Source organism: Ambystoma mexicanum, chromosome 3p (genome assembly GCF_040938575.1).
Source record: "Ambystoma mexicanum isolate Mex_15411 chromosome 3p, UKY_AmexF1_1, whole genome shotgun sequence".
Lineage (NCBI taxonomy): Eukaryota > Metazoa > Chordata > Amphibia > Caudata > Ambystomatidae > Ambystoma > Ambystoma mexicanum.
In genome coordinates, this window is record NC_090925.1 from 418,871,926 (window position 1) to 418,896,034 (window position 24,109).

The 24,109-nt window shown below is 48.9% G+C and overlaps 1 protein-coding gene across 2 annotated transcripts in view; it reads right to left on the minus strand.

Annotated features, from left to right (window-relative positions):
* RAE1 (ribonucleic acid export 1) overlaps positions 1–24,109 on the minus strand; it is a 340,130-nt gene that overhangs the window by 204,423 nt on the left and 111,598 nt on the right. For both annotated transcript variants that reach the window (XM_069651101.1, XM_069651100.1), the window contains exon 5: positions 20,705–20,791. In XM_069651101.1, coding sequence (XP_069507202.1) covers positions 20,705–20,791 — 87 coding nt within the window. The remainder of the gene's footprint in view (positions 1–20,704; positions 20,792–24,109) is intronic.

Sequence of the window (24,109 nt, forward strand, 5' to 3'; positions counted from 1 at the left end):
CGAAATGGTTTTGCTCTTCCAACTGAATTGCTTTAACCAGAGATGCTTTGCTTTTTGAAAAAAAAAAAAAAAAACTTCTACGTTGCACGTAGGCAGGAAAATGATTTATGAATTGTTGAGGCAGCAGAATTATGCAAGCAGGAGCGTAATTTATTTTGAGATAAAATGAGTGCGCATATCAAAGTCACCTGTGCGTAGGTTAAGATTCTTAATTTGAAGTAATGCTGCCAAGTGTGTGAGCTCCAATTTGAAATGGTAATCTTTGAAACAATGGATACTTTTACAGCCAGCTTAAGGCAGGTAAATGAAACCATGACTGACTTGATGTTTGATTTTATGACACATAGTGTGACACGGTTTTTGTTAAACCAACCAGTTTCATGTTTTTGTGGGGACAGCTGTCTCCAGCACACTAATGCAAAGAGTCACCTTTTTGATTGTAGACATTTGGAATAATTCTTTGGAAAAGCGCTACAAATGAGTATCCACATGGAATTGCTAGCGTACTGGCCTGGCACATTGTCAGACATCTTTTGTCACTGAATGGATACAACGATTTGTTTAATTTGTTTAATGTGATGTTGTTTTGACCAAGAACTGCAGCGAGTGTTCTCGCCAAGATTTTATGGACTATAACTTGACTAAATGCATTTTACACAATGGTGTGATGAAACAGCCACTGCCGGAGGGTAGTATGGTGTTTGTGGCTAAAACTAATATTGTATATGGTAGATATCCCACTTGAAGAAGGGTATTCTCCAAGTCACAATAGGTAGACACTGTGAACATGTTAGATTTTCCAGTAGTAAGGCAACATTTAAATTGTAGGCTGGTAATGCACACCTCTATTATCACAGTGATACACTTACATAGATTTATCATGAGGCAATGTTTCCTTAGTACTATCAAGCTGCTACAAATGGAGTCCATTTCTATGGCCCATCACTAGAGTGCGCGTAGCTAGGGAGCTAGATTCATTAATTGCAGGAGCTTTATATGCTTATGACATAGAAACTGTGCACAATAAGCTAGCCACTATGGGTTCTGATGCCAGCTCTGCTATAGAACTTCTGGCCTAGTGGGGCCCATTGATACGCCCAACACTGCTACAAGTATTGGCAACCACTGAAGATGGCAGAATTTTAGGTATGAAGACATTTTTTCTGCCATAGGGCAGGTCAACAAGACTGCTAAATACACACGATGCATTGTATGGCAAACATTGTTTAATCAGCAGGTGTTGGCTTTTTTACTGAGTGGGGGTGACCATCCTCCACACACTGGCACGCAGAGCTACAGTTACCAGCATACATATGGATCAAATTGCTTGCTTTTGATTGCATGAATAACACATGCCATGCTTTGATGCAAATTAGTAGAATTGTTTTTATTTAGATAACCTGGTGCCCATGGGTTCACCTTGTTCACGAAATTAGATGGTTTCTGGTTGGGTTCCACATACATGGGGGAAGTGTCTAATCACACAGCCCATAGTCACGTTTGAATGCCCTGGGATCAGGGGGGAGGGTAGGCCCTTAGAGTTAAAGGCTGCCAGGTTTTAGAATTGGTAACCATACATAAATGCAATAGTGCATTGTAGATTAGACTACACCGGATTGCCTTGACATTCTAACTGCATGCTGCTTTTTAACTGACAATCAGTTATACAATAATTATTTAGGTATTGTTGTGTAGGCAAGGTTTTGGCTAGAGTAAATGTCCATGTTCACTTTGTGTAGGTATTTTTTGTGTAGGCCAGGTTTTGGCAAGGGTATATGTCACTGTTCACTTTGTGTACATTTTTGTTTAGGTAGTGTTTTTTACTAACCTTGCATGCCATGCTAACGAACCGCTAGAAGGTAGTTTGCTTAAACCTCTTGCAAAGCCCCAAGGTCTTTATCACTGCACTAAATACTATATTGATGTGTATTAGTCAGCATTTGTCGCACACACTTTGAATAGGGGTGGAATGTAGTGATACACAAAATTGCAACTTTGCCAATCAGGGCTTTAGATGACAGCATTAGCCGCTGAAAGCCAATAGTGTATTCAAAGTATGTGCAAAAAAATGCTGACAGTAGTCTGTTGTAGCACTTTCATTATGCAGTAGTGAGCTACAAGGAATATGCAGGCCTAGTATGAGTGATAGGTCACATTATGCATTGTTGATAGACAGGCAGGGCGAAGGCCCCAGCTCTGTAAGCTAATGGACATTTTTGGAGTGTTTGGAACATTATGGCACCTATATAGCGCTTAGATAGCCAGTCTTAAGCGCTATGAACACTAAGCTATGAGTGCATGCCTTTTAGAACTTGCAGATGGGGTTAATACATCCCTGTTTCCCTTAGAATATTCGGCCTCACTAACGGTAGCCCTGCATGGCCCCAAGCTAATCTCCTTTTCTCTGGGAAGGCACCGATAAGACATTCCTGAGCTTTCGCGCAGAATGGGAGCCAGGGAGGGGCTCAGAAGAAGGAGCAGTGGAAATTAACAGAGTTGGGTTTTTTCCATGAGCCAGCCTATATTTTGCACAGGGAAAGTTCTGGAACTGTGCGTCATGGACGGGCAGCACGAGATTATAAAATATGCATGCTCACATGACTCGGGTGGGAGATCGTCCTGTGGACTTGGTTCGAGCCAGATCAAGTGCCCGGAATTGGAGCTCTGACGGCATCCTGCAGCGCTGTCCTCTGAGCGGGGCTTGTTACAGCTAGCTTATGAGGGCCAGGGTCTCCCAGTGCTGATTGAAGGGGCGTAAGACTGTGTTTCTCTAGGTTTCTCTATGTTTATCTAAGTTGTATGTTTCTCTATATTTTGCATTTCTCTAAGTTTTGTGCTTTGTAATCTTCTCTAACTTGAATCCCAAATGTATATGAAATTCACTGTTTAGAATAAATACTAAAACTTATTGAAGGTGTCATTTGTCACTAGCATGAGATCACTGCTCAGCACAATAGAACCTGTATTTTGGGCTGAATTGGGTAATTATTGCTCCCGAGGGCTGGTCCCGAGGACGATTTGGCCCATATCAAGACACACCCACACTCTTGTGGTGCCCTGAAGGTTTTGCTGGCTTTCTTAGAATTTTTCTTTCATGAATAGATTACTTCTGCTCAAGTTCCCCTGACACTATAAACCATTTTCCGGTGTCTGGTCATTTGTGGTCCATATGAATACCACGGCAAGGATGCTTTCTAAATCACCCTAATTTGGTCCTAGGGGGATTCAATCACGCTGAAAACATGTTGTGTAGTAGGCTGCTGGCAGTTCTGATTAGTTTTGGCTACACCAGGGTCCTAGCCAGTTCAACTGCATTAAAAGTTCAATGCACCCATCTAGTGCCATTGGATTACTAATGGTCCAGGCAATTTTGTTCTGCCCATTCATTTGCCTTTGTCAACCACAAGGTGCAGCAAAACTAGACATTTTGGGGGACATCTGCTAACCCCAAGCTCACAAGTGCACCCTCTTGTTTAGTTTAAACGTGTGTGGACTGGTGTAAAGTCCACTAGAATGAGTCCACTAGAATGCCTGATCTATATTTAGTGTGGGTAGGCCAGTGTGCATGGATGTTTTAGGGTCAGCCCGACTGGTTGGATAGCAAAACCTTTGGGTGCTGTGGTGGGTCGGAAGAATTAGGCAGACACTTGGAAGACATTTTGACTGGTATTTATGAAAATATTAAAGACATAACTTTCCCTATTGCTAGATGGTGGTCCCTGCCTATATAAATAACTAAAGGTGCTTGTCAGGAAGTCTCACATAAATATGTCCACGGTCCAAAACTAGTTCTACCCGACCTCACCACTGTTAACTAACTTAAAATATTACAGGAAAATCTCTCCTGATTGTTCTACAGAAGAGACATTGTCATGAGAGAAAGTTCTTTTCAATATGATATCTTTACATAGTCTCTGGTAACCTTCTGGACAAGATCTTGAAACACTTTCACAATGTACTTGGCTTTTGTCTCCCCTTTGGGGACAGTTAGGGACAGTCTTTCCACAGTCCTTTTTATCACTCTTTCTTAGGTTTTGAACTAGGCTTCACTGCCTTCCTGTCTCTTGTATTCCAGACCTCATTAGATGGGAAAGGTTTTGTAATGCCTTGACCTTCCCAGTCTTCTGGGGTTGCTCACGTTGTTCATCTTTACTCTTATGGGGTTCAGTGGGTTTTACTTCCCATTCATATTTATAGACTTCTCCCTCTGGCTTATTCCATTCTTGACTTCTTAAGCCCTGGGGGAACTTTCCCCTCTTCCCACGGTGTTTGTTCCCGGTGGTTAATGGTCCCACTCTCACGCTTATTTGTTAGTCTCCATCAGTTTAGCACAGTTCCACTTTAATGGCTTTATATTCAGTATCTCGTCAATTCCACAAAGACAAGTTTCTCTTGCTTCGTAACGATGCCCCGGCGGCCTCTAGGTCCTCCCATTCTCCCCATTTCCCCCAATTCTGCAGGGGAAAATTATCAGCTCTATCACGTGGGTTCTCTCTCTCGCCAGTTCTCACATCTTTTTGTCGGTCTTCGGTCCTCTCTTGTTGCAACTGGGTGTGGATGCGGGTCGTAGGGCATCTCGTTGACTGCCCAGCTGGGCGGTTTCAGTGCTGTTCAATGGGCGTACTGCCCACCACAACGTCGTTGTGGTCACAGCACCACCGGGACAAGGAGTCCCTTCTCCTCTGCTTCTCTATCAGAAATGTCGGGCCTCAAGCATCTCCCTCTGGTGTTCAGGACTCTTCTGAAAGTCGCATGCTATGAGACTATACTTATGATATGATATGATATATATGATATGATATGGCATTTGTAACGCGCCTATACACAAGTGTTTCAAGGCGCGACGAGGCAGGGAGGGGGGAACAAGGGGAAGACAGACAACGATCCTACTAGGCCAGGTGTCATTCAGATCGTGCAAGTGCAGGGGTAGGAGGAAGGGAGAAAGTGCAAGGGGGGGGTGGCGCAAGTGCAAGGTAGGTGCACACAAGTGCTGGGAAGGGGGGGCTGTAGGGATACAGAAACAGTCCCGCAGTGCAGGGGTTGCCAGGGCGGCAGTGCAAGTGGAGAGTGGCTGGGCCCAGGACCGAGGTCGGTGAGAGTGGCCCAGTTGCAGTTTCAGTGAAGAATTTAGTAGGGGAGAGGGAGAGGGAAAGCAGAAGCAAAGAGGAAGGTTTTGAGGTGCTTCCGGAACCGGAGAAGGTTCTCTTCAAGTTTCAGGGAGGCAGGAAGGCTGTTCCAGGGGGAGGCCCCTGCCGCGGAGAGAGATCTACCCCCCAGCTCGTTGCTTCGAGAAGCGGCTGACCCTGAGGGAGTTGGAGACGGATGAGCGAAGGGCTCGGGAAGGAAGATATTTAGGAAGAGAGAGTTGAAGGTATTTAGGCCCCAGGCCCCAGAAGGCCTTGTGGACAATGCAGAGAGGGTTTTGAACTTAATCCTCGCAGCCACTGGGAGCCAGTGTACAGATTTCAGTCCTGGAGAGATACGGTCCCTGGGCTTGAGGCCAAGGACAAGTCTCGCAGTTCTGTTCTGGTTGAGTTGCAGAGGGCGGAGAGTGGAGGCAGGCAGATTAAGATAGAGGCTGTTACAGTAGTCCAGCTTCGAGAGAACCAGGGCTCGGGAGACAGTGAGCTTCTGGGGGAAGGAGAGGAAGGGAAGAATACCTCTGAGAAGGTGCAGCTGGTAGTGTGACTTCTTAGAGACGTCAGATATATGAGGAGAGAAGGAGAGTGTCGAGTCGAAGATGACCCCAAGGTTTTTTGCCTTGCAGGTAGGAGCAGGAAGAGGGCCAAGAGAGGCTGGCCAGAGGGCTGCAGGGAAGGAGGGAGTGGGTGTGCCGATGAGTAGAATCTCAGTCTTACTGGCATTAAGGCAGAGGTCATTGGCGGCACACCATTCCTGGATAGCGGACAGTCAGAGATGAGGGAAGGAGAGGAGGAGGCCGAGGGTAGCCTGAGAATGAGCTGGGTATCGTCCGCATAGCACTGAAAGTTGGGGCAGAGAGCAGCGATGCGGTGGGCAAGGAGTGCCAGATACTGGTTGAACAGCCAGGGAGAGAGATTAGATCCCTGGGGGACACCACAGGTGGAGAAAAAGATGTCAGAGAGGAAGGACCCCAGTTGGATCTGGGAGGGTCGATTGGAAAGGAAAGAGGTCAGCCACGCCAGAGCCTGACCAGTGATACCCAGGTTATCACGGAGACGGTTGAGCAGGATGGCATGGTTGACAGTGTCAAAGGCAGAAGAGAGATCGAGCAGAATGAGAACACACGAAGTGTTGGAATCGAGGTTCAAGAGCAGGTCCTCACGGATGTTCAGGAGAGCAGTTTCCGTGCTTCTGGCAGCTCTGAAGCCAGATTGATGGTCATGAAGACTACCAACAGATTCAGCATGGAGGTTAAGCTGGGAGATGGCCAGTTTCTCCAGGAGCTTGCCCAGGAAGGGAGTGATGGAGATTGGGCGATAGTTAGCCGGGCAAGAGGGGTCGGAAGAGGGTTTCTTAAGAAGAGGGTGCACAAGGGAGTGCTTGAGGGGGGAAGGGAAGACTCCAGAGGCGAGGGAGTGGTTGAAAAAGTCAGCCAGGGCAGGAGCCAGGGAGTCGATGTGGTCCTTGATAGTTTTGGAGGAACAGGGGTGAACATGTTTAGACGAGACTTTCATAGATCGGACTTGTCTGGAAACCTCGTCAGCAGAAAAAAGGGGAAAGGCAGAGAAGGAGGGAGGAGGGGTGGCTGCAGAAGGGCCAGGGGAAGAGCCGTGAAGAGAGGGAGGGAGGTGATAGGAGGAGAGTGAGGACAGCATGTCCAAAGTTTTAGAGATGAAGTGAGAGGCCAGTGCAGTGCAGAGGGCCTTGGAGGGAACAGGAGAGGTAGAGACTGCAGCAGGGTTGGCAAGCTCCTTGCAGATTTTAAAGAGTTCGGCCGAGTTGTTAGATGCCGCAGAGACGCGGGCTTGGATAAGGGCTCTCTTCTTGGTGAGAACGGAGAGACGGTATTGCCTTTGGAGCAGGCGGCAGGCCAGTTTGTCTGAGGATGAACATGAAGCACGCCATTTCCTCTCTGCCACCCTGCACTTGCGTTTTAGGGTGACGAGATCCGAGTCATACCAGGAGTTACATTTGGCTTTGGGCTTCAGGCGGATTCTCATGACGGGGGCAAGGATATCAAGAGTGTCAGATATAGCAGAGTGGAGCATGGAGAGGGCTGTGTCAGGGTGGGAGTCAGCCGAAGGGGGAGCGAGAAGGTTGCAGCGAAAGCCTCAACTGACACGCGCTTCATGGGTCGGATGACCGAGAAGGTGGGTGGCAGTGATGAGGGTGGCTTTGCCTGTGGGGTAGGGAGGGTGAGGTGGGAGGATAGGAGAAAGTGATCACTCCAGGAGAGAGGAGTGGAGAGAGGGACGGAAAGGGGAAGGTCAGAAGAGATCAGAGCATCAAGAGTGTGCCCTGCAGAATGAGTAGGCCCAGACGGGAGAATAGAGAGTGAGAGAGAGTCGCATAGGTCACGAAAGAGTCCAGTCGTGGGACAGGAGGCATCCAGGTGGATGTTGAAGTCACCAAGAAAGAGGAATTGAGTGGTTGAGGACAGGAGTGAGGAGGAGAGGTCAGCCCACTCAGAGAGGAAGGAGGAAATTTGACCAGGTGGCCGACAGATCGTAGCCACGGTAAGGGAATGGCTACGAAAGAGAGAGTCGGCAGACAAGACATTCAAAAGAGGAAAAGGTCTGTGTAGGAGTGACAGTGGCAGGAATCCACTCAGGGAAGATAAGGGCAACGCCCCCCCCCTGCACGGTTGGGCCTGGGCACGGAGAGGATCTTGTAACCGTTAGGTAGGAGCAGGTATAACGCCTGGAGGAGAGCTCCGCCTCCTCCAGGCGTCATGTCGTCAGGGGCTTCCCCTGCTTACTCTCGCTCTGCCTCGCCTGTCCCACTTCAGCCTACTCATCCCAGTTAAACGTATAGAGTAACACAAACTCTTCAAGATCTGCACCAGAAACATTTTCCACATTAAGGTTTGGTTAAAAAAAAAAAAAGGTTTTTATCCTCCAAAGAGGCCCTTAGTGAACACGTGTTTCGGCGTTCACCACCTTTTTCAAATCGGGGCTTGTGATATTTACAATTTCAGAAAAGAAAAAGCTCTGTACAGTTAAACAGAGTCAGTAAAATCAAGGTCTACATTTATATACAATCATATTCAATCCAACATAAAATTGTATGATTTGGTGACAGAGATTCAAGGGTTGGTGACAGGAAGGACTGTTAGGGAGTGGGAGGTGAGAAAAGGGGACAAGAAAATTGTATATGCATCTGAATCACCTTTAAAATAAATATATACTGGGTAATGCAAATCATGAGACATGAGACATCGGTACATTTGTGATAGTTAATGCTTGCATAGTTAGGATTTTTCGTTGAATTATACCTTAATTTGTATTCTGTATTGGTAATCAATTATATCTCACTAGGTACCACTCATTTTAAATTCTCAAATTCAGGTAGTGCAATTGTTCCCATACTAGATTCCTTATAAAGTTTGTTGTGCAAATAGTAGGAATTCCTCTAGGTGCTTTATCTTTATATTGATTATTCTAATAATCTCCTTACCATTCGTCTTGCAATCGTGGTGTCATTCCGCATTGTATTAAAGGGTTAAATCACTGAAAAGTCGATAAGGAACAAGTTACTTACCTGTAACTGTTGTTCTACAGCATTAGTCTGGCATGGATTCACATGCTCATGAATATTCCCCGTCGTCAGGCTGGGAATCCTCGGTAAAGAAAAAACCAGTATCAGTTTCGTTTCTGATCTGTCTTTCGTAGTAATAACCAATCACTGGTCTCTGCGTCATACTGACCACAGCCAATGACTGCCCTCTACCTAAGCACCGCCTCTGGCAGCCATCTTCAGATTTGGAAGCACGTGAAGTGGCAGTATGACCAAGTGAAGAGCCGCAGAGGGGTAGGCGGGAGGGTTCGCATGTGAATCCATGCCAGACCCATGCTGGAGAACAACAGTTACAGGTAAGTAACTTGTTCCTTCTCCAGCATGGGGTCTGGCATGGATTCACATGCTCATGAATAAAGAATACATAGCAATACACACATGCACAACCACGGGAGGTGGCAAAGGCTCAACATTAAGCATCTTACCTCCTCACCAGGCTCACCTCAGGCAAACAGGTTGCGCAGCACTGCTTGGCCGACCCTGGACTCCTCCCTGGAATCCCGGTCGACGCAGTAGAATTTCGTGAAGGTATGCGTCGACCTCCACGTAGCAGCCCTGCATATGTCCAGCAGGGGCACACCAGAAAGGAACGCCGTGGTAGCTGCGATCGCTCTGGTGGAATGGGCTCTCGGACGGCCAGGCAGCGGTCGGTTTGCCAACCGATGACAGTACATGATGCAGCCGGAGAGCCATCTGGAAATGGAAGCCTTCGAGAGAGCCTTCCCCTGATTGACAGGTCCAAAGTTCACAAAGAGTTGTGACGTCTTCCGAAAACACTTTGTGCGGTCCACGTAGAACTTCAGCGCTCTAGCCACATCCAGCGAGTGCAAAGTCCTCTCAGCCGGCGACGAAGGCGACGGGAAGAACACAAGCAACACCAAGGGTTCGTTGAGATGGAAGTCCGACGGTACCTTGGGCATGAAGGAGGGGTGCGTCCTGAGCACTACCCTCGTGTCGTGAAAAGTCAAGTACGGGGCCTTGCAGGAAAGGGCCTGGATCTCTCCCACCCGTCGTGCGGAGGTGATGGCCACAAGAAACGCTGTTTTCCACGACAGAAACTTCAATGGGGCCGAGTGCAGAGGCTCGAACGGAGGTCCCATGAGCTTGGTCAGCACCACGTTGAGCTCCCACGCCGGGGCCGGAGCCTTCACCGGCGGGAACGATCTGAACAGTCCCTTCATGAACTCTTTCACCAGACGATGAGACCACAAGGACGTCCGCCCCGTGGTTCTGGTGTATCGGGAGATCGCAGCAAGATGAATCTTGATGGACGCGTGTGCCAGTCCAGCTTTGGCCAGCGTCAGCAGGTACGGCAGTACTTGGGGAGCCGTAATCCGTAGAGGGTTAATCTTCTGTGCGTGGCACCAGACAGAGAACCTCTTCCATTTGTGTCCGTAGCATTTAAGAGTCGAGGACGCCCTGGCCTTTGCAAGAACCTCTCTGCAGTCGGCCGGTATGTCGTATCCTCCAAACTCTAGCGCTGCAGGAGCCAGGCCTGCAAGTTCAGCGATTTCGGGTCGTGGTGGAGGATGGCGCCTCCTTCCCTGGAGAGTAGATCCGCGTCCACCGGCAGCTTGATTGGCGGGGACGCTGACAAGTCCAGAAGGTCCGGGAACCATATCTGCATCGGCCACGCAGGTGCGACGAGGATCATCCTGCACCGTGACCTCTTGAGCTGGTTGACGAGCCGGATTAGCAGTGGCAAAGGAGGGAACGCGTAGAGGAACAGGCCCTCCCAGGGGAACGAGAAAGCATCGCCCATGCTCCTCGCCTGGGGAAACCTGCTGGCGAACCTCCGGCACTTGGAGTTCGTCGCCGTCGCGAACAGGTCGATCTGGGGTGTGCCCCACCGTCGGAAGAGGCGATCCACTAGATCCTGCCGTAGTTCCCACTCGTGGCACGAGCGCAGCTCCCTGCTGAGTGAGTCGGCGATGGTGTTTTTTATCCCTGCCAGATGAAACGGCACCAGAAACATCCTTTGGGCGATGGCCCAATGCCACAGGTCCTGCGCCTCCTTGGACAGTGCTGGGGACCTGGTTCCGCCCTGTTTCCTGATGTAAAACATGGTGGTGGTGTTGTCGGTGAAGATCCTCACCACCTTGCCCTTGAGGGACGGAAGGAAGGACCTGAGGGCCCAGAACACTGCACGGAGCTCCAGGACGTTGATATGGAGGGACTTCTCCGTCGGGAGCCAAAGGCCTCTCGCGTGCAGATTTTCGGTGTGCGCTCCCCACCCTTCCAGGGAGGCATCCGTGGTCACGGTCTCCTGGTGGTCTGGGGTCTGGAAGTCCATGCCCGCCGTCAGATGCGCGCGGATGCCCCACCACCGGACCGCTCGGCGGAAACTCTCGTCGAGTGTGATCCTCTCCTCGAAGCCGCCCGTCGTTTGGATCCAGCGCGCGTCCAGGAACTCCTGCAACGGGCGCATCCGGAGCCTGCACATGGGAATGAGGTAGATGCAAGAAGACATCATTCCGAGGAGGGACTTGATGGACCTCACCTTGGCCGCGTCGGAAACCAACATCCGCTGTACCTTGCCCAGGATGGACCTGGTCCTTTCCTCCGACGGGGAGGCCAGAAGGGACACTGTGTCGAGCTTCGCTCCCAGAAACAGTGCGTTTTGCGCGGGTACCAGGTGGGACTTGGCGTAGTTCACGGAGAATCCCAGGTCCGTGAGAAGTTGGACGGTCCTTGCCGTGTGATCCACGGCGAGCTCCCTCGTCTTGGCTCGGATGAGCCAGTCGTCCAGGTAGGGGTAGACATTGATCCCCTCGCGGCGCAGCTGCGCCGCCACCGGTGCAAGGCACTTGGTGAATACCCTGGGTGCCGACCGTAGTCCGAAGGGGAGGGCTTTGAACTGGTAGTGACGCCCTTGGACCACAAACCTGAGGAATTTTCGGTGCCCCTTTAGGATGGGAATATGGAAGTAGGCATCCTCCAAATCCAATGACGACAGGAAGTCTCCTTCCTCCAGCTGACCCAGGACGTGCTGGAGGGTGACCATCCGGAACTTTTGCGCCTTGATGAACTTGTTCAGACGTCGCAGGTCCAGGATGGGGCGCCATCCTCCCGTCTTCTTCTTCACGAGGAAGTATCTCGAGTAAACTCCGGAGCCCCGGAACCTCTTTGGGACGAGTTCGATGGCGCCCTTCCTGAGCATCGCCTTTACCTCCAGGAGAAGTTGAGGGACGTAAAGTTCTTTCCTGGCCACGGGGGGGACGCGCGGACACCTTCTTTGAAACTCGAGCGCGTGGCCCCGGGCCAAGGCGTCCAGCACCCAACGGTCGGTGGAGATGGACTCCCACACGCTGACGAAGCTCGCCAGCCGGCCTCCCACCGGGGTGCTTCGGTGGGGGCCCGACCCCACGGCCGGTTCAATCCTGCTTCGACGAGGCTTTGCCGCCTTGACCTCCTTGGCGACGACGGCGGGGTCCGCCAGACTTGCCTCATCCTCTGTAGGCCTCCTGAGCCGACGAGCGGGCCGCTTGACGGTAGGTGGAGAAACCGCCGCCGGAACTTTTGGAGGCGCCCTTGCCTCCGCTGCTCCGAAAGGGCGTCCGTCGTTGTTGCAGAACTCCAAGGGCCCGGGCCGTCTCGGTGTCCGCTTTAATGGCCTGAAGGGAATCGTCCACTGTTTTCCCCAAACAGGTTGTTCCCATCGAAGGGCATGTCCAGGACTCTGGTCTGAACGTCTTGACGAAAGTCCGTAGCCTTGAGCCATCCACGCCGCCTAAGGCAAACGCCGTTGCCCAACTGGCGGAACCCAGTGTCGGCGATGTCCGTCGCAACGGTAATGGCGTGGTCCGAAGCCACCTCACCTTCCTGCAGGATCTCCAGGGCCTCTGCCCTCTTGTCGTCCGGCAAGAAGTCTAGCAGGGGAGCCAGTTTGTACCAGAGCTCCCTGTCGTAGCGGGCCACGATAGCCAAGGCGTTGGCCGCTTTAATCGTCGTCGCCGCAGACGAGATGACTCTGCGTCCCATAGCGTCCAATTTCTTTCCCTCGCCGTCCGGTGGGGAAGTCGATGTGGAGGCCGCACCCCCCCCCGCTCTTTTTTCCTGGCCGCCGCGGAGACGACGGAGTCCGGGGTGGGCTGCGCCCGGAGGCACAGGGGGGCCGTGTCCGGGACCCGGTACTTCTTCTCGTACCGGTCTCTTCTAGCTGGCGTCGTGGAAGGGTTCTTGAGGAGGGTGAGGCCCTCATCCCAAACGTCGACCAATAGAGGCACTGAGAGGACAGTCTTCCTCTTGGCCTCGCGCCGCTGATAAAGGAAGCCTTCCTTCTTCTTCTCCTCAGGGCAGAGTTGGAAAAGCTCGGATGCCCTGGTGATCATGGAGTGGAACGATCCAATTTCATCGGGCGGAGAAGCCCTGGTGGGAGGCGACGACGGTACATCCTCGTCGTATACCTCGTCGTCCGTACCCGTCGCTGCCGTGTCAGTCCCCGTATCATCCCCTCGGGTGGACGGGGAGGAGGGCTGGAAGGGGCGCGACGGCTGAAAAGGAGGCAGAGGGTGGATCCTTCTTTTCTTGGTAGGGGGAACACCAGAAGGTCCCGGTTCTGGGTCCCCCGACGGGAGAGGTTCCGTCGGCAACGGTAGTCTCGTCCTTATATCTGAGCATAAGGACTGTATAGCCAACAAAATGGCCGCCGAGTTGTCTTGCGGCGCAGGCAGAGGGGAATCCGACGGGCGATCACGGGCCCCGTCGGTACCCTCTACGATGTCGTCACCTGTGTCGGGATCCATCCCGACGGGTCGGTCTTCTTCCACGCCGAGGCCGTGGCTTAAGACTTCGACCAGCTCCTCCTCCGAGGTTGAGGCCGAATCTACGACGACGCCCTGCCCCCCCTTTTTCTTCCCCACGGGGGATTTCACGGGGGTCCTATCGATGGGCACAAAAGAGGACTCCCTCCGAGGTGGCAGTGAGACTCTGAGCCCCGAGGTCGCCACCACTGGTGTAGCCTCCACAGGCTGAGCCAGGGCCTCCGCGACAGTTTCGATAGAGGGCTTGGCCGGATGGATTAAGGCCTTCACCACCTTAGGTGCGCTCACCGCCTTATCCTTGAGGGGGGGGGACACTGCCTCGCTCCCCCTCCGCCTTCGAGCTCGACCGGGGCCTCTCCAGGAGCTTCGCCGGGTGCTCGGCCTTCCTCTTACCCGACCCAGAGCGTTGGCTCGTGGTTGATGGTGCCGGGGAGGGTGCGCCCTGCCTGGCGCCCGTAGAGCCCGACCGTTCGGCGCTCCCGGTGCCAGCGGACTCGCGGTGCTTGGCCTTATGTTGGACCCCCGTCGCCGGGGCGTCCTCAAAGGTCTTAGAAGACCGCTCGGCTTTCTTCCTCTTTTTCTCGCCGGACGGGCTCTTCCCTTCCAGCCAGTTGGCGAGACGTTGATGGCGGTCCATCATGGTCCGCTCCGACATGTTGCCGCAAAACGCACAGTCCTTCTCCACGTGCGTCTTGTCCTCATGTAGGCAGTAAAGACAAAAGGAGTGTTCGTCCTCCTTGAAGACGTTCTGCAGCTGGCATCCAGGGCAGACCCTGAACAGCTTTCCGGGCGTCGAGCTTCCCTTCTCCTGGGCCATGACCGGGCCTGAGAAACTTCTGGAGTCCTCCAAAAGCGTAGCTCGACAAAATCTTCACCCTTGAGGGGCGCAGACGAATCCGACACGGGTCCCCGTTGATCGGATGGAGAATCGGTGGAGCTTGAGGCTCTTTTGACCGAAAAAAACGAAGTTTTGAGAAAAAACGTGAAAAAAAATAGCACTAACGCTCGAGAGCAATAGCACGAGGATCCCAACACATGAACGTGCGGTAAAAATCTGAAGATGGCTGCCAGAGGTGGTGCTTAGGTAGAGGGCAGTCATTGGCTGTGGTCAGTATGACGCAGAGACCAGTGATTGGTTATTACTACGAAAGACAGATCAGAAACGAAACTGATACTGGTTTTTTCTTTACCGAGGATTCCCAGCCTGACGACGGGGAATATTCATGAGCATGTGAATCCATGCCAGACCCCATGCTGGAGAACAGAATATGCCATGAGTATCAATTCGATCCTAGCTCCTAACATTGGATGGTTTATGCGTTTTTCTGGGTAGGATTATGGTAAGTCGCCCAAAAAGAATGTGACGCGCGTTATTGCAGGTAAGTGTGATAATTAAAGACCTAATAGGCCGTGATTTTCACCTTGTGCCTAGTTTTTAGTATGTATGTCATATGCATTTCACTTACACCAAATATGATACGTCGCCTTGTTACAATAAGAAGCGTGTGATTGCAAGCATATATGTCATTAAGTGGGTGTAGTGCCGTTGGTCCTAATGGTGCTCTTGTGATCGGATTATGATAGTTGATACAATGAACCCAATCGTAAACAATACAAGAATCTACTGACTTTGTGAAGCATTTCCCTAGTACGTTCTGCACTTATTGCAAGCATATATGTCATTAAGTGGGTGTAGTGCCGTTGGTCCTAATGGTGCTCTTGTGATCGGATTATGATAGTTGATACAATGAACCCAATCGTAAACAATACAAGCATCTACTGACTTTGTGAAGCATTTCCCTAGTACGTTCTGCACTTCGCTCTATCAAGTATCTGTGCTACTGACCCTTGTGACTCCAACAAATATAGACGGTCTCTTACCGTAGCTCCGTGTCAGAATCCCTCGCGTTGGCTTGTGAATAGGATGTGGGTATCAGAGGCTAGATTTTGCAAAGCCTTGGATTCCATACAAGTCAGATTGCATCTGTAATTGTGCAATTGTTTATTGTGTTCCTTTTCTGATATGGTAGAGAAATCTTTAGGGACCACTTTGTAGAAAGTGTCAATAATGTTGTCAGGTGGTAGTTGTAGCACACATTTCTATTTCAGTTCTTTAGTAGGTAATGTATCTGGTTTGATAGAGAGCTCTTGTAATATATTCCGCATATCAAAAGGTCTCTGGTTCCCCTAATGATCTAATAAGATGCGCGTCTTCAATTTCTTTGATAGTTAAGTAACTTCTTTCGATGTGTACTAGTCTTATGTAGTCCATTGGTGCTTTGGTAGCAAAAAACTTTTTTAGTTTCAGTTAGCGAACGAATTTGAAGAGATCTATGTGTATCTCCACATTGTTGACTTCTGATGTCCGGGCAAATGGCAATTCCTTACCAAGGACCCTCTTTTCATCATCTGTAATTGCTCGGTTTGATAAGTTTAACACAATATTGTTAATTTCTTGCTCCAGTTTATTTCTTTCTCGCTTGCCCTTGTGTATCTTGTTGAAATTCTCGAGCGCTTCTGGGTTCCTGAGTCTTGTACCGCCTCTCCTTGAGTGAGTTGTGTTGGTCCCGTGGCGATTGGCAGCTAAAAACAGACTTGCCTCTCTGGGAGATTCCTGTTGCCTCTTTTGTATGTCTTGATTTGGTTCATATAACCCTGGCCGCTTTTCTCTAGTCCTTTTTCTTGTGTGCTTGATCCTTCTGTTACAATATTTTTTTTTAAGAGTCTGCTTCCGAACTGGCTTAGGAAGTATTAGGTGTGCTGTTTCTAGAAGAGGGTTTTTGATACTGGTTGTCGCTTGAAAGGTGTAGACTATCGTCTCAGTAGTCTTTCATCTCTATAGCATTTCCTTAGTTTTCTCAATTTTACTTCTTCCTGATCATTTTTAAAAATGTCATGCAGCTTCTCATAATTGCTCTTGTTCGTTGTTTCCAGGGATTTCATTTCTGTCATTTCTGTTTTGATACACTATTTCTTCCATAGCCCGCTTATGCTCTTTCGTAGCGTGTTCTATAAATAGTTCCAACATCATCTTTGAGCTAAGATTTTCTTTTCAGTTAAACGTTATGCCTCTCCTTAAAGAGACAGATCCTCCTCCATGTGCATAATGGGATATTTGAGTTTTGTCTTCAGCCATGACTCTGGATCTTACAATGTTCTTCATGTCCGATAGTCCCATGCATGCTACTATGAGGATGATCTAGGGAGTTCCTTACAGGAGCAGAAGTCCTTGTCCCCTAAGGGGGAATCTCTCTCAGTGAGGTCCCACTTGCCCAGACCCCTAAAGAGGGTCTTGAGGAGGAGATCTCTCTTGCCTCAAAGGGGAGGCTTCCCCTTGCGGAGAAGGGATAATACCCTCGATTTGTCACAGTGCTCACCTGCAATAAAACTGAAGGGCTCAACAGTGGAAAACCCTGTGCATTTCCGTAATTCTGTACCTGAATGGCTGCTGCGGAGGGCCCTCGTGTGACCATACTGGCTGGACCGTAGCTCATTTGCCATTGCAACATGCTTGTGGCAAGCTGTATTGGTTCTTCCTTAGCTTGTTGCCATCATGACTTGCCAGACTGGATGCTCTTTTGTGGAACATATTCCTGGCCTGCAGTTCTGCCTCCCTCACAAATCCTTCTGGCCAAACTGTCGTAAGATGGGAAGACACCCTTGCCACTAGGATGAATGTCACCTGTTTCTCGTGTATCTTGTAACTTTCCTCATGAGAGGTGTTGGGGGAAAAGCATAAGCAAATTTCCCTGACCAGTTCATCCATAGGGTGTTCCCCTTGGAGCCTGGCTGGGGGAACCTGGACGCCAAGTCTGGGCATTGACTGTTTTCGCTTGTAGCAAACATGTCTATTGTGGGGGAAACCCCATTGAGACAAGACGTGTTCTACGACCCCTGCGTGTAGTTGCTACTTGTGCTCTTCTGGTAGGGGATCTCTGCTCAATGAGTCTGCCAGCGAGTTTAGTTCGCCTGGAACATGCTGCGACGAAAGGAATATCTTCTGTTTGTGAGTGCCCATTTCCAAATCTGTTGCGCAAGCCTGGACAGATTTGGAAAATGTGTGCCCCACCCTGTTTGTTGATGTAAAACATTGCTGTAGTGCTGTCTGTCAGGACAGGACAGATTGGTTCGCTAGGTGAAACTCAAGTTCTAGCAGATTGATGTGGTTCTGTGCTGCCACACGTTACCACAGACCCTGAGCTGTGTGGTGAAGGTAATAAGCCACCCACCCAGTGAGTGAGGCGTCTGTTGTGACAATCGCCTGTACTTCCGGATCGTAGAAGGGTTTCCCCTTCAACACATTTTCTCTTGTCCACCAGCGAAGATTTTGTACTAGTGTTGGCGAAACGACCACTAGATCGTCCCACTGACCACTTGCCCGAGACCACTGTTTCGCCAACCACTCCTGCATGAGTCGCATGCGCAGGCGCACATGAGTTACCAGGTAAATGCAAGATGCCATCATGCCTAGCAAATGCATAGCTTTGCGCACCCTTATCTGGCAACCGGCCTGATAACGCGATATCTGCATTAACATGTTTTGGACTCTTTCCTCTGATGGAAAGACCAACCCCTCTTGTGCGTTTATAACAGCTCCTTGGAACTGTTTGGTTGCGTGGCACTAGGCTTGATTTATTTTTCTCGTTGATGGAGAAGCACAATTGAAAGAGAAAGTTCATAGTTCTTTGAATGTTTTGCCTGCAAATAAGGGGGAGACTCCCCTGTAATCAGCCAGTCGTCCAGGTATGGGTACACTGGGACTGCCTCCCTGCGCATGTGTGCTGCCACCACTGCCAGTACCTTTGTGAACACCCTTGATCAGATACTATTCCGAAGGGCAGCACCTTGAATTGGTAGTGCTGGTTCGCTATCTTGAAACGCAAGAATCTTCTGTGCGCTGTGAACATTTAAATATGAAAATAGGCATCTTTCATATCCAATGTTGCCATGTAGTCTCCCCGCTTTAACAGGGAGATTACCTCTCATAGCGTTGTCATGTAGAATTTTTGTGGCTTTACATAAGTGTTTGCAGGGCGTAAGTCTAACACTGGGTGCATAGACGGATCTTTCTATGGCAGAAGGAAGTAGGTTGAATAAATACCCTTGTTTACCTCGTTCGCTGGTACGACCTCTATGGCATCCTTGAGTAGCAGCCTGGTGACGACCTCGCGAAGGACGAGTTATTCTTCCTTCGTTGATTTCCTTTGATGCAGGGGATGGTTAGATGGTTTTTGGATGAGCTCTACGCAATAGCCTCCCGCCACAGTTGATAGCACCCACTTGTCTGTGGCGATTCCCTCCCATGCGTGGGTGAAGTGTGAAATACGCCCTCCTACTGGAGAGGCATGGGAGGGGACCTGTAGCGGGCTGTCATTGTTCACGAGATGTACCTCCACCTCTGGATGTGGAGGACCTCCCCTGGCCACGAAATCGGCGCTGGCCTCTCTGGAATCCCTGCAAGGCTCGACTCTGGCTGTTACCCCAGGAAGAGCCCTGACCTGGTCTGTAACCCGAGCCTCAGCGTTTTGACCACGAAACCGATGAAAATTGCTTCCGCCTATCTGGCCTGGTGGTTTGTTCGTCAGCTGGCCTAGAGATTTTAGCGCATCATATTCCTACCTGGCGGATTTTAACACGTCTTCTACAGCATTCCCGAATAAGACATTGGTTTCCACCGGCATATTAAGGAGTGTAGCTTGGGTTCAAGTCAGACTGGCGTAGCTACGAGTGGTGCTTGATGATGCTCCCTTCGGCAATAATCCTGCGTGCATTGTCTGCAGCGTCTTGGTTGTTTTTCAGGATGCAGCTGGATGTTGCCTTGCCAATCCGCTGCTACCGCTGCTACCAGGGCCAGTTGCGACTTCAGAGGCTTGGGAGCAGAAGCTATCAAGAGTAGTTATCTTGTCCCTTTTGTGGCAGTTATAGCTTGCCGACAGAGTCGAATTATTGCCGATCCTTGTTTGGAAAGCTGCCGAAGTGGCTCCCTTTCTCCCCATAGCGTAGAGTTTTTTGCTCTCCTTATCTGGGGGTCCTCCGATGAAGCCAACGGTGTTCCTGCCCTTTTACGGGTTGTGGTAACCACAAGCGAATCTAGGGACGCCGTAGCCACCATAGAAGAACGGTAAGCCCAGAGAGGGAGATTGGGATACTGGGGCGCTTCAGGGCAGAAGCTGCATGCCGTTAGTAAAGATCAAAAACACACAAGGGAGCTGGGACATTTACACAGTTGGCGAAGGGTTGCTGGCCAGACATACTAACGATATTTACGTTAATGAAGAGTGTGAACCTGGTATTTGCACTCACATATTGAGAGGACTCAAAAAGCCCTGACAGGAGAGTAAACTAGACATTCAGTAATTCTGTGACCCAACCAAAGTAACGAAATAAAACCCTGCCAGGAGAGTAAACCAGGGATTGGAAAAGCAGGGGAGAAACCCACTAGGAACGGCTGAGAAAACAGAGGAAGAAACCCCCCTTTTTGAATTGTGGACCTAAAGGGAATAACCATACCCATTTCTGAAAAAGGCATCAGGGTTCCAGAGAAAGAACTGTAAAGTGTTGTGTAAATGGAGAAAACGCAAGGGAAGAGCCATCCCCTTTGGGATTATGGAATATGTAAGAAGTGACACTTTGAATAACCAGAAAGACTCTAGCGGAGGGGAAGGCCCTTCTCTAATGGAACTTGATTCATTTGTTTTCTTTTCTGCACCTTACAGACTTTATATCTGGAACTTTGGAAGGAAGCTGCAGGTGTTCAGCCAAGAGACATTTCCCATATCACGTGCATGTGCAAGGGTCATTTTAGGATTTTGGACACAATAGACAGTTTTGTTGTGGATGGGAAATCCCTCTTAGAGTCATGGATAGGTAGGATTTCCCCAACCCCTCGTTTTTCTTTTGATAATAAAAATATTTGATAAACAACAAACATGCCACTGTGTCAGAGTCAAACTCTTGATCGCTCACACAGCCTAGCTCCCTCTGCGCCCCCAACCCCTCCCAACCCCAGGTAAAACCACAATCTGGCAAATTGAAGGGTTTTGGTTGAACTGCAGGTTTTCCACTTCGAAAGATTGTTCCGCAGCCCTCTGAGGGTGCCCGATTGAAAGAATCTATCTAATCATGCATTCATCTTCAGATGTCTCCCGAAAATTCCCCAGGGTAACAGATTTTTAACAAAATTACAATTTTGACTATGAATGGGACCACAATGTATAGTGTACCTGTGCTACTTGTATCGCTTGGTTGCTGTTCAGGTCCCACATTTTGGCAGTTTTATCACAGGAAGCTGTAAACACTTTGGTCCCATCCTGCAATTTAAAATAAACAATTCTTTAAAATAGTTAGTGTGGGCAGTTTACAAAGCAGAAATTGTGAGCACAGCTATAAACTGCAGCACGTATGTAGAGAGGTTCACATTAAAATAGTATTCTACTGAGTTCAGAGTTTCTGTCTCAATATGCAAACATTATTACGTCATTGTAAATCAAGGTCTCACATTATATTCATTTAAATACATAGACATTGTAATAGCTACTTCGATAATTAGCTATAAATCAGACAATACAGTATTTAAGCGCTGTTCAGAGTGATAGTAAGCGGAGGTCGTTATATTTTCAAGACTGATAATGCATTCAAGGACAAGTGCCACCATATAAGAAAAGAAGCCTCTCTAACAACAGATTTTTAGCATCAATATCCTTCCCAGATGTATGTTAAATTAGAATCGTTCTTTGATCGACCATGCAAAACAACCTTTTTCTCAACATTATTTTAACAGCATTTTGGAATGCCCACAGTGAACATTTTAAAATAAAAACAGTACCCATGCACTAAAATGCTTCATTGAGAAAGTAGCCTGAAATTGGTCCCAGAGGGGAAGGGTGGTCATCATGAAGTACACAACACAGCACCAGTTTTTCAGGGTTTAATAAATTATAATTTAATTTTGTTTTCATTTGCAGTCCATTTGTCAGAATTTGGAGGCCGAGTGCATTCGATTTTTATGTTGGAAATACAGAGATTCTGGAGTCTAACTTTGTGTCTCTCTAGAATGGGGCACAAAAGATAGATCGTTATTATAGTAGGGATGTGGTTGGGATAAACTGATTGAATGTATTATCAATGGGAGGGAGTAGGGGTTTATATCTACAACTATCAAGACTCTGGGGTTTGATCTACAACTTAAAAGCGTGTTCCCAGCAAAACGTGTCTATATACTATAAAGTGCCAGGTTTCTCTCTCGAATACAGTGTTAGAGACATTTTCTGCAGCACTTTGCTGAGTGATGTAGAGCCACCTCACCTGAAGGCAACATAGTATTTCATCCAATATATAGAGCAAACTCTCTTAAGGGGTAGCAATGGCAGAGCAGCGAGGCAGACTGGCAGTGAGGTACAGTTAGGCCTCCAGCAGACACCCCAAGTGAATACACCACACTGGTACAATGAAAAATGAATACATTATAAAATTACAAATACAGTAACTAGAAGATCAAATAAGAACACATTGCAGAAATACAGCGCTCGAGCGTACGAGAATCCGTAGCGGTTCTCAGACGACGCTGGGCTGTTGGGAGCACAGCCTTCAGGTGAGCTGGCCACTTCGTTTCCGTGTTCTCGCACATATTTGATCAGCTGCAGATTGCTTTGTTTTTGTGAGTGAAATTGGCATACTGCCACAGTCGCGAGTGCCAGCATTTGTCTTCAGTGAAAGAAGGCTACATCAGCACGCTCACATGCACAGCCTTACCATATTGCCAGAGATAAACGTGCATGCTGCTCGGGGATTTGGCATTGCTGCCATAATATCCAGTGTGTGTGTGTGTGTACCAAGGAAAACTCTGGTAACTGCTGGTTTGTCTTCTGCGTGATACGGTCCAGGGGTGGAAGCTGTTGTGCCCGACTGATCCAGCTTTCAGTAGCCTCATTGTCAAGTGGAGATAAGAGTGGCCAGCAGGATTTTAATTTCAGCACTGCAATTATAAGGACTTTCATCTTGGCACTACAATTAAACAATTTGTTTCCATATGGAACAACCAATCTTGCATTGGCAGTGAAATTGGACATTTTATTTTTCTGGGCTTTTGGGCAAACTTCATTATACCCTGCTGATCTGGCTTTTAATAGTGTTCCTCCACCAGCCTTCTAGCCCGCAGTACCCTAGAAAAGGTGGATAAAACCTTTTGAGCATTATGTTGTATGTGGTGCCAATTCTAGTGTTGAGAGAAATAAATCTCTCCTACTGCACTGTTTGGGTTCTGCAGGGCAAGAACAATTCGAGGATCTTCCTGATCTCCCAGAGAATGAGTCTGAGGATTTGTATGAAAAAGCAGTTAAAAAAAAAGAGTAAGCATTATGAAAAGAAATCTAGTACTATATTGGAACGGTACACATATGGGGAAAGAATACAGGAGGAGGGCGAAAGTGTAGAACAATATATCACAGCTTTGAGGAAATTAGCCAGAATAGTCAACTGGATGAGTGCCACTGTCCTGCTCTCGTGCCTGGTCACTTCTTGAGACAGCATAAGTCCCAAGGAACATCTAGCATAAGCCATTGAGGGGAGGCCAAGCCCCAAATGCCGTGAACAAGTACAGACATTCCTAGGGATGGCCGAGTATTATTCCAAGTGTATTCTTGAATTAGAAAAGCATACCGTGGCCATGCACAAATCAACTAGGATGAAAGGAGCATTCGTTTGGAATGAAGTCTGCAAGGAAGAATTCAAATGTATGTAGTGGGCTTTGGCAGGAGCACTCACATTACAGAACTTCAGAGGTAATAGAAACGCAACTATCACGACCAATGCCATCAATGTGGGTTTAGGGGCGGTGATGACGCAGGAAGAAGGAGGACAATTATTTCTCATTGCCTTTGCCTTCAGGTTGTTGAAGCGAGCTGAGAAAACCCATGCCACGGTCAAGCAGGCGTCATTGGCGATCAAATGGGCTGCTGAAAAATGTGAAAGGATTATCTGGGGCACACATTTTGTAAACCCCAGGTGGATATAACTTCTAAAGGATTGGACAAAGTCTCGGCTCGTATCAGGAGATGGGTGTCTCAACTCCAGGAGTATAACTGCACAGTCAAGTACACACCAGATGTGAGGAATGCTGCAGCACATTGTCGAGGATGACAACAGTGGATGAACAGGGAGATGAAGAGAAAGATCAAGAAGTAGATTTGGAAGGGTCGTCCTTACCCATTCCTTAAGTGGAATGGGGGGGGGGAGCCATGAGACGGGATACCAATTTGTACAAACTTAAACAGAAGTTTGAGGAGGATAAGCCTAGCAGAAGAGTGTTTGAGGAGCTAGGGCTGTCGTCTTTCTGGAATGTGAGGGATTATTTGTGTGTCCAAGGCAAAAGGTTAATGCGTAGCGACATGATCCATCCACCTGAAGGAGTGCGAGAGTCGTAGAACTTGGACATGAAGGTTACCAAGGGATTTTAAAAACCAAACAAAGGATAAAACATGACTACTGGTGGCCAGCATGTGATCTACAAATAGAGAGGAGTGTGGGAAACTGTATCCTTTGCAATAATAGTGTGTATGGGTTCCAGACATCCCATGGTGATCACAGGTGGACAAGCTGGGGATGGATGTACTCGGTCCTGTTTAGAGTGA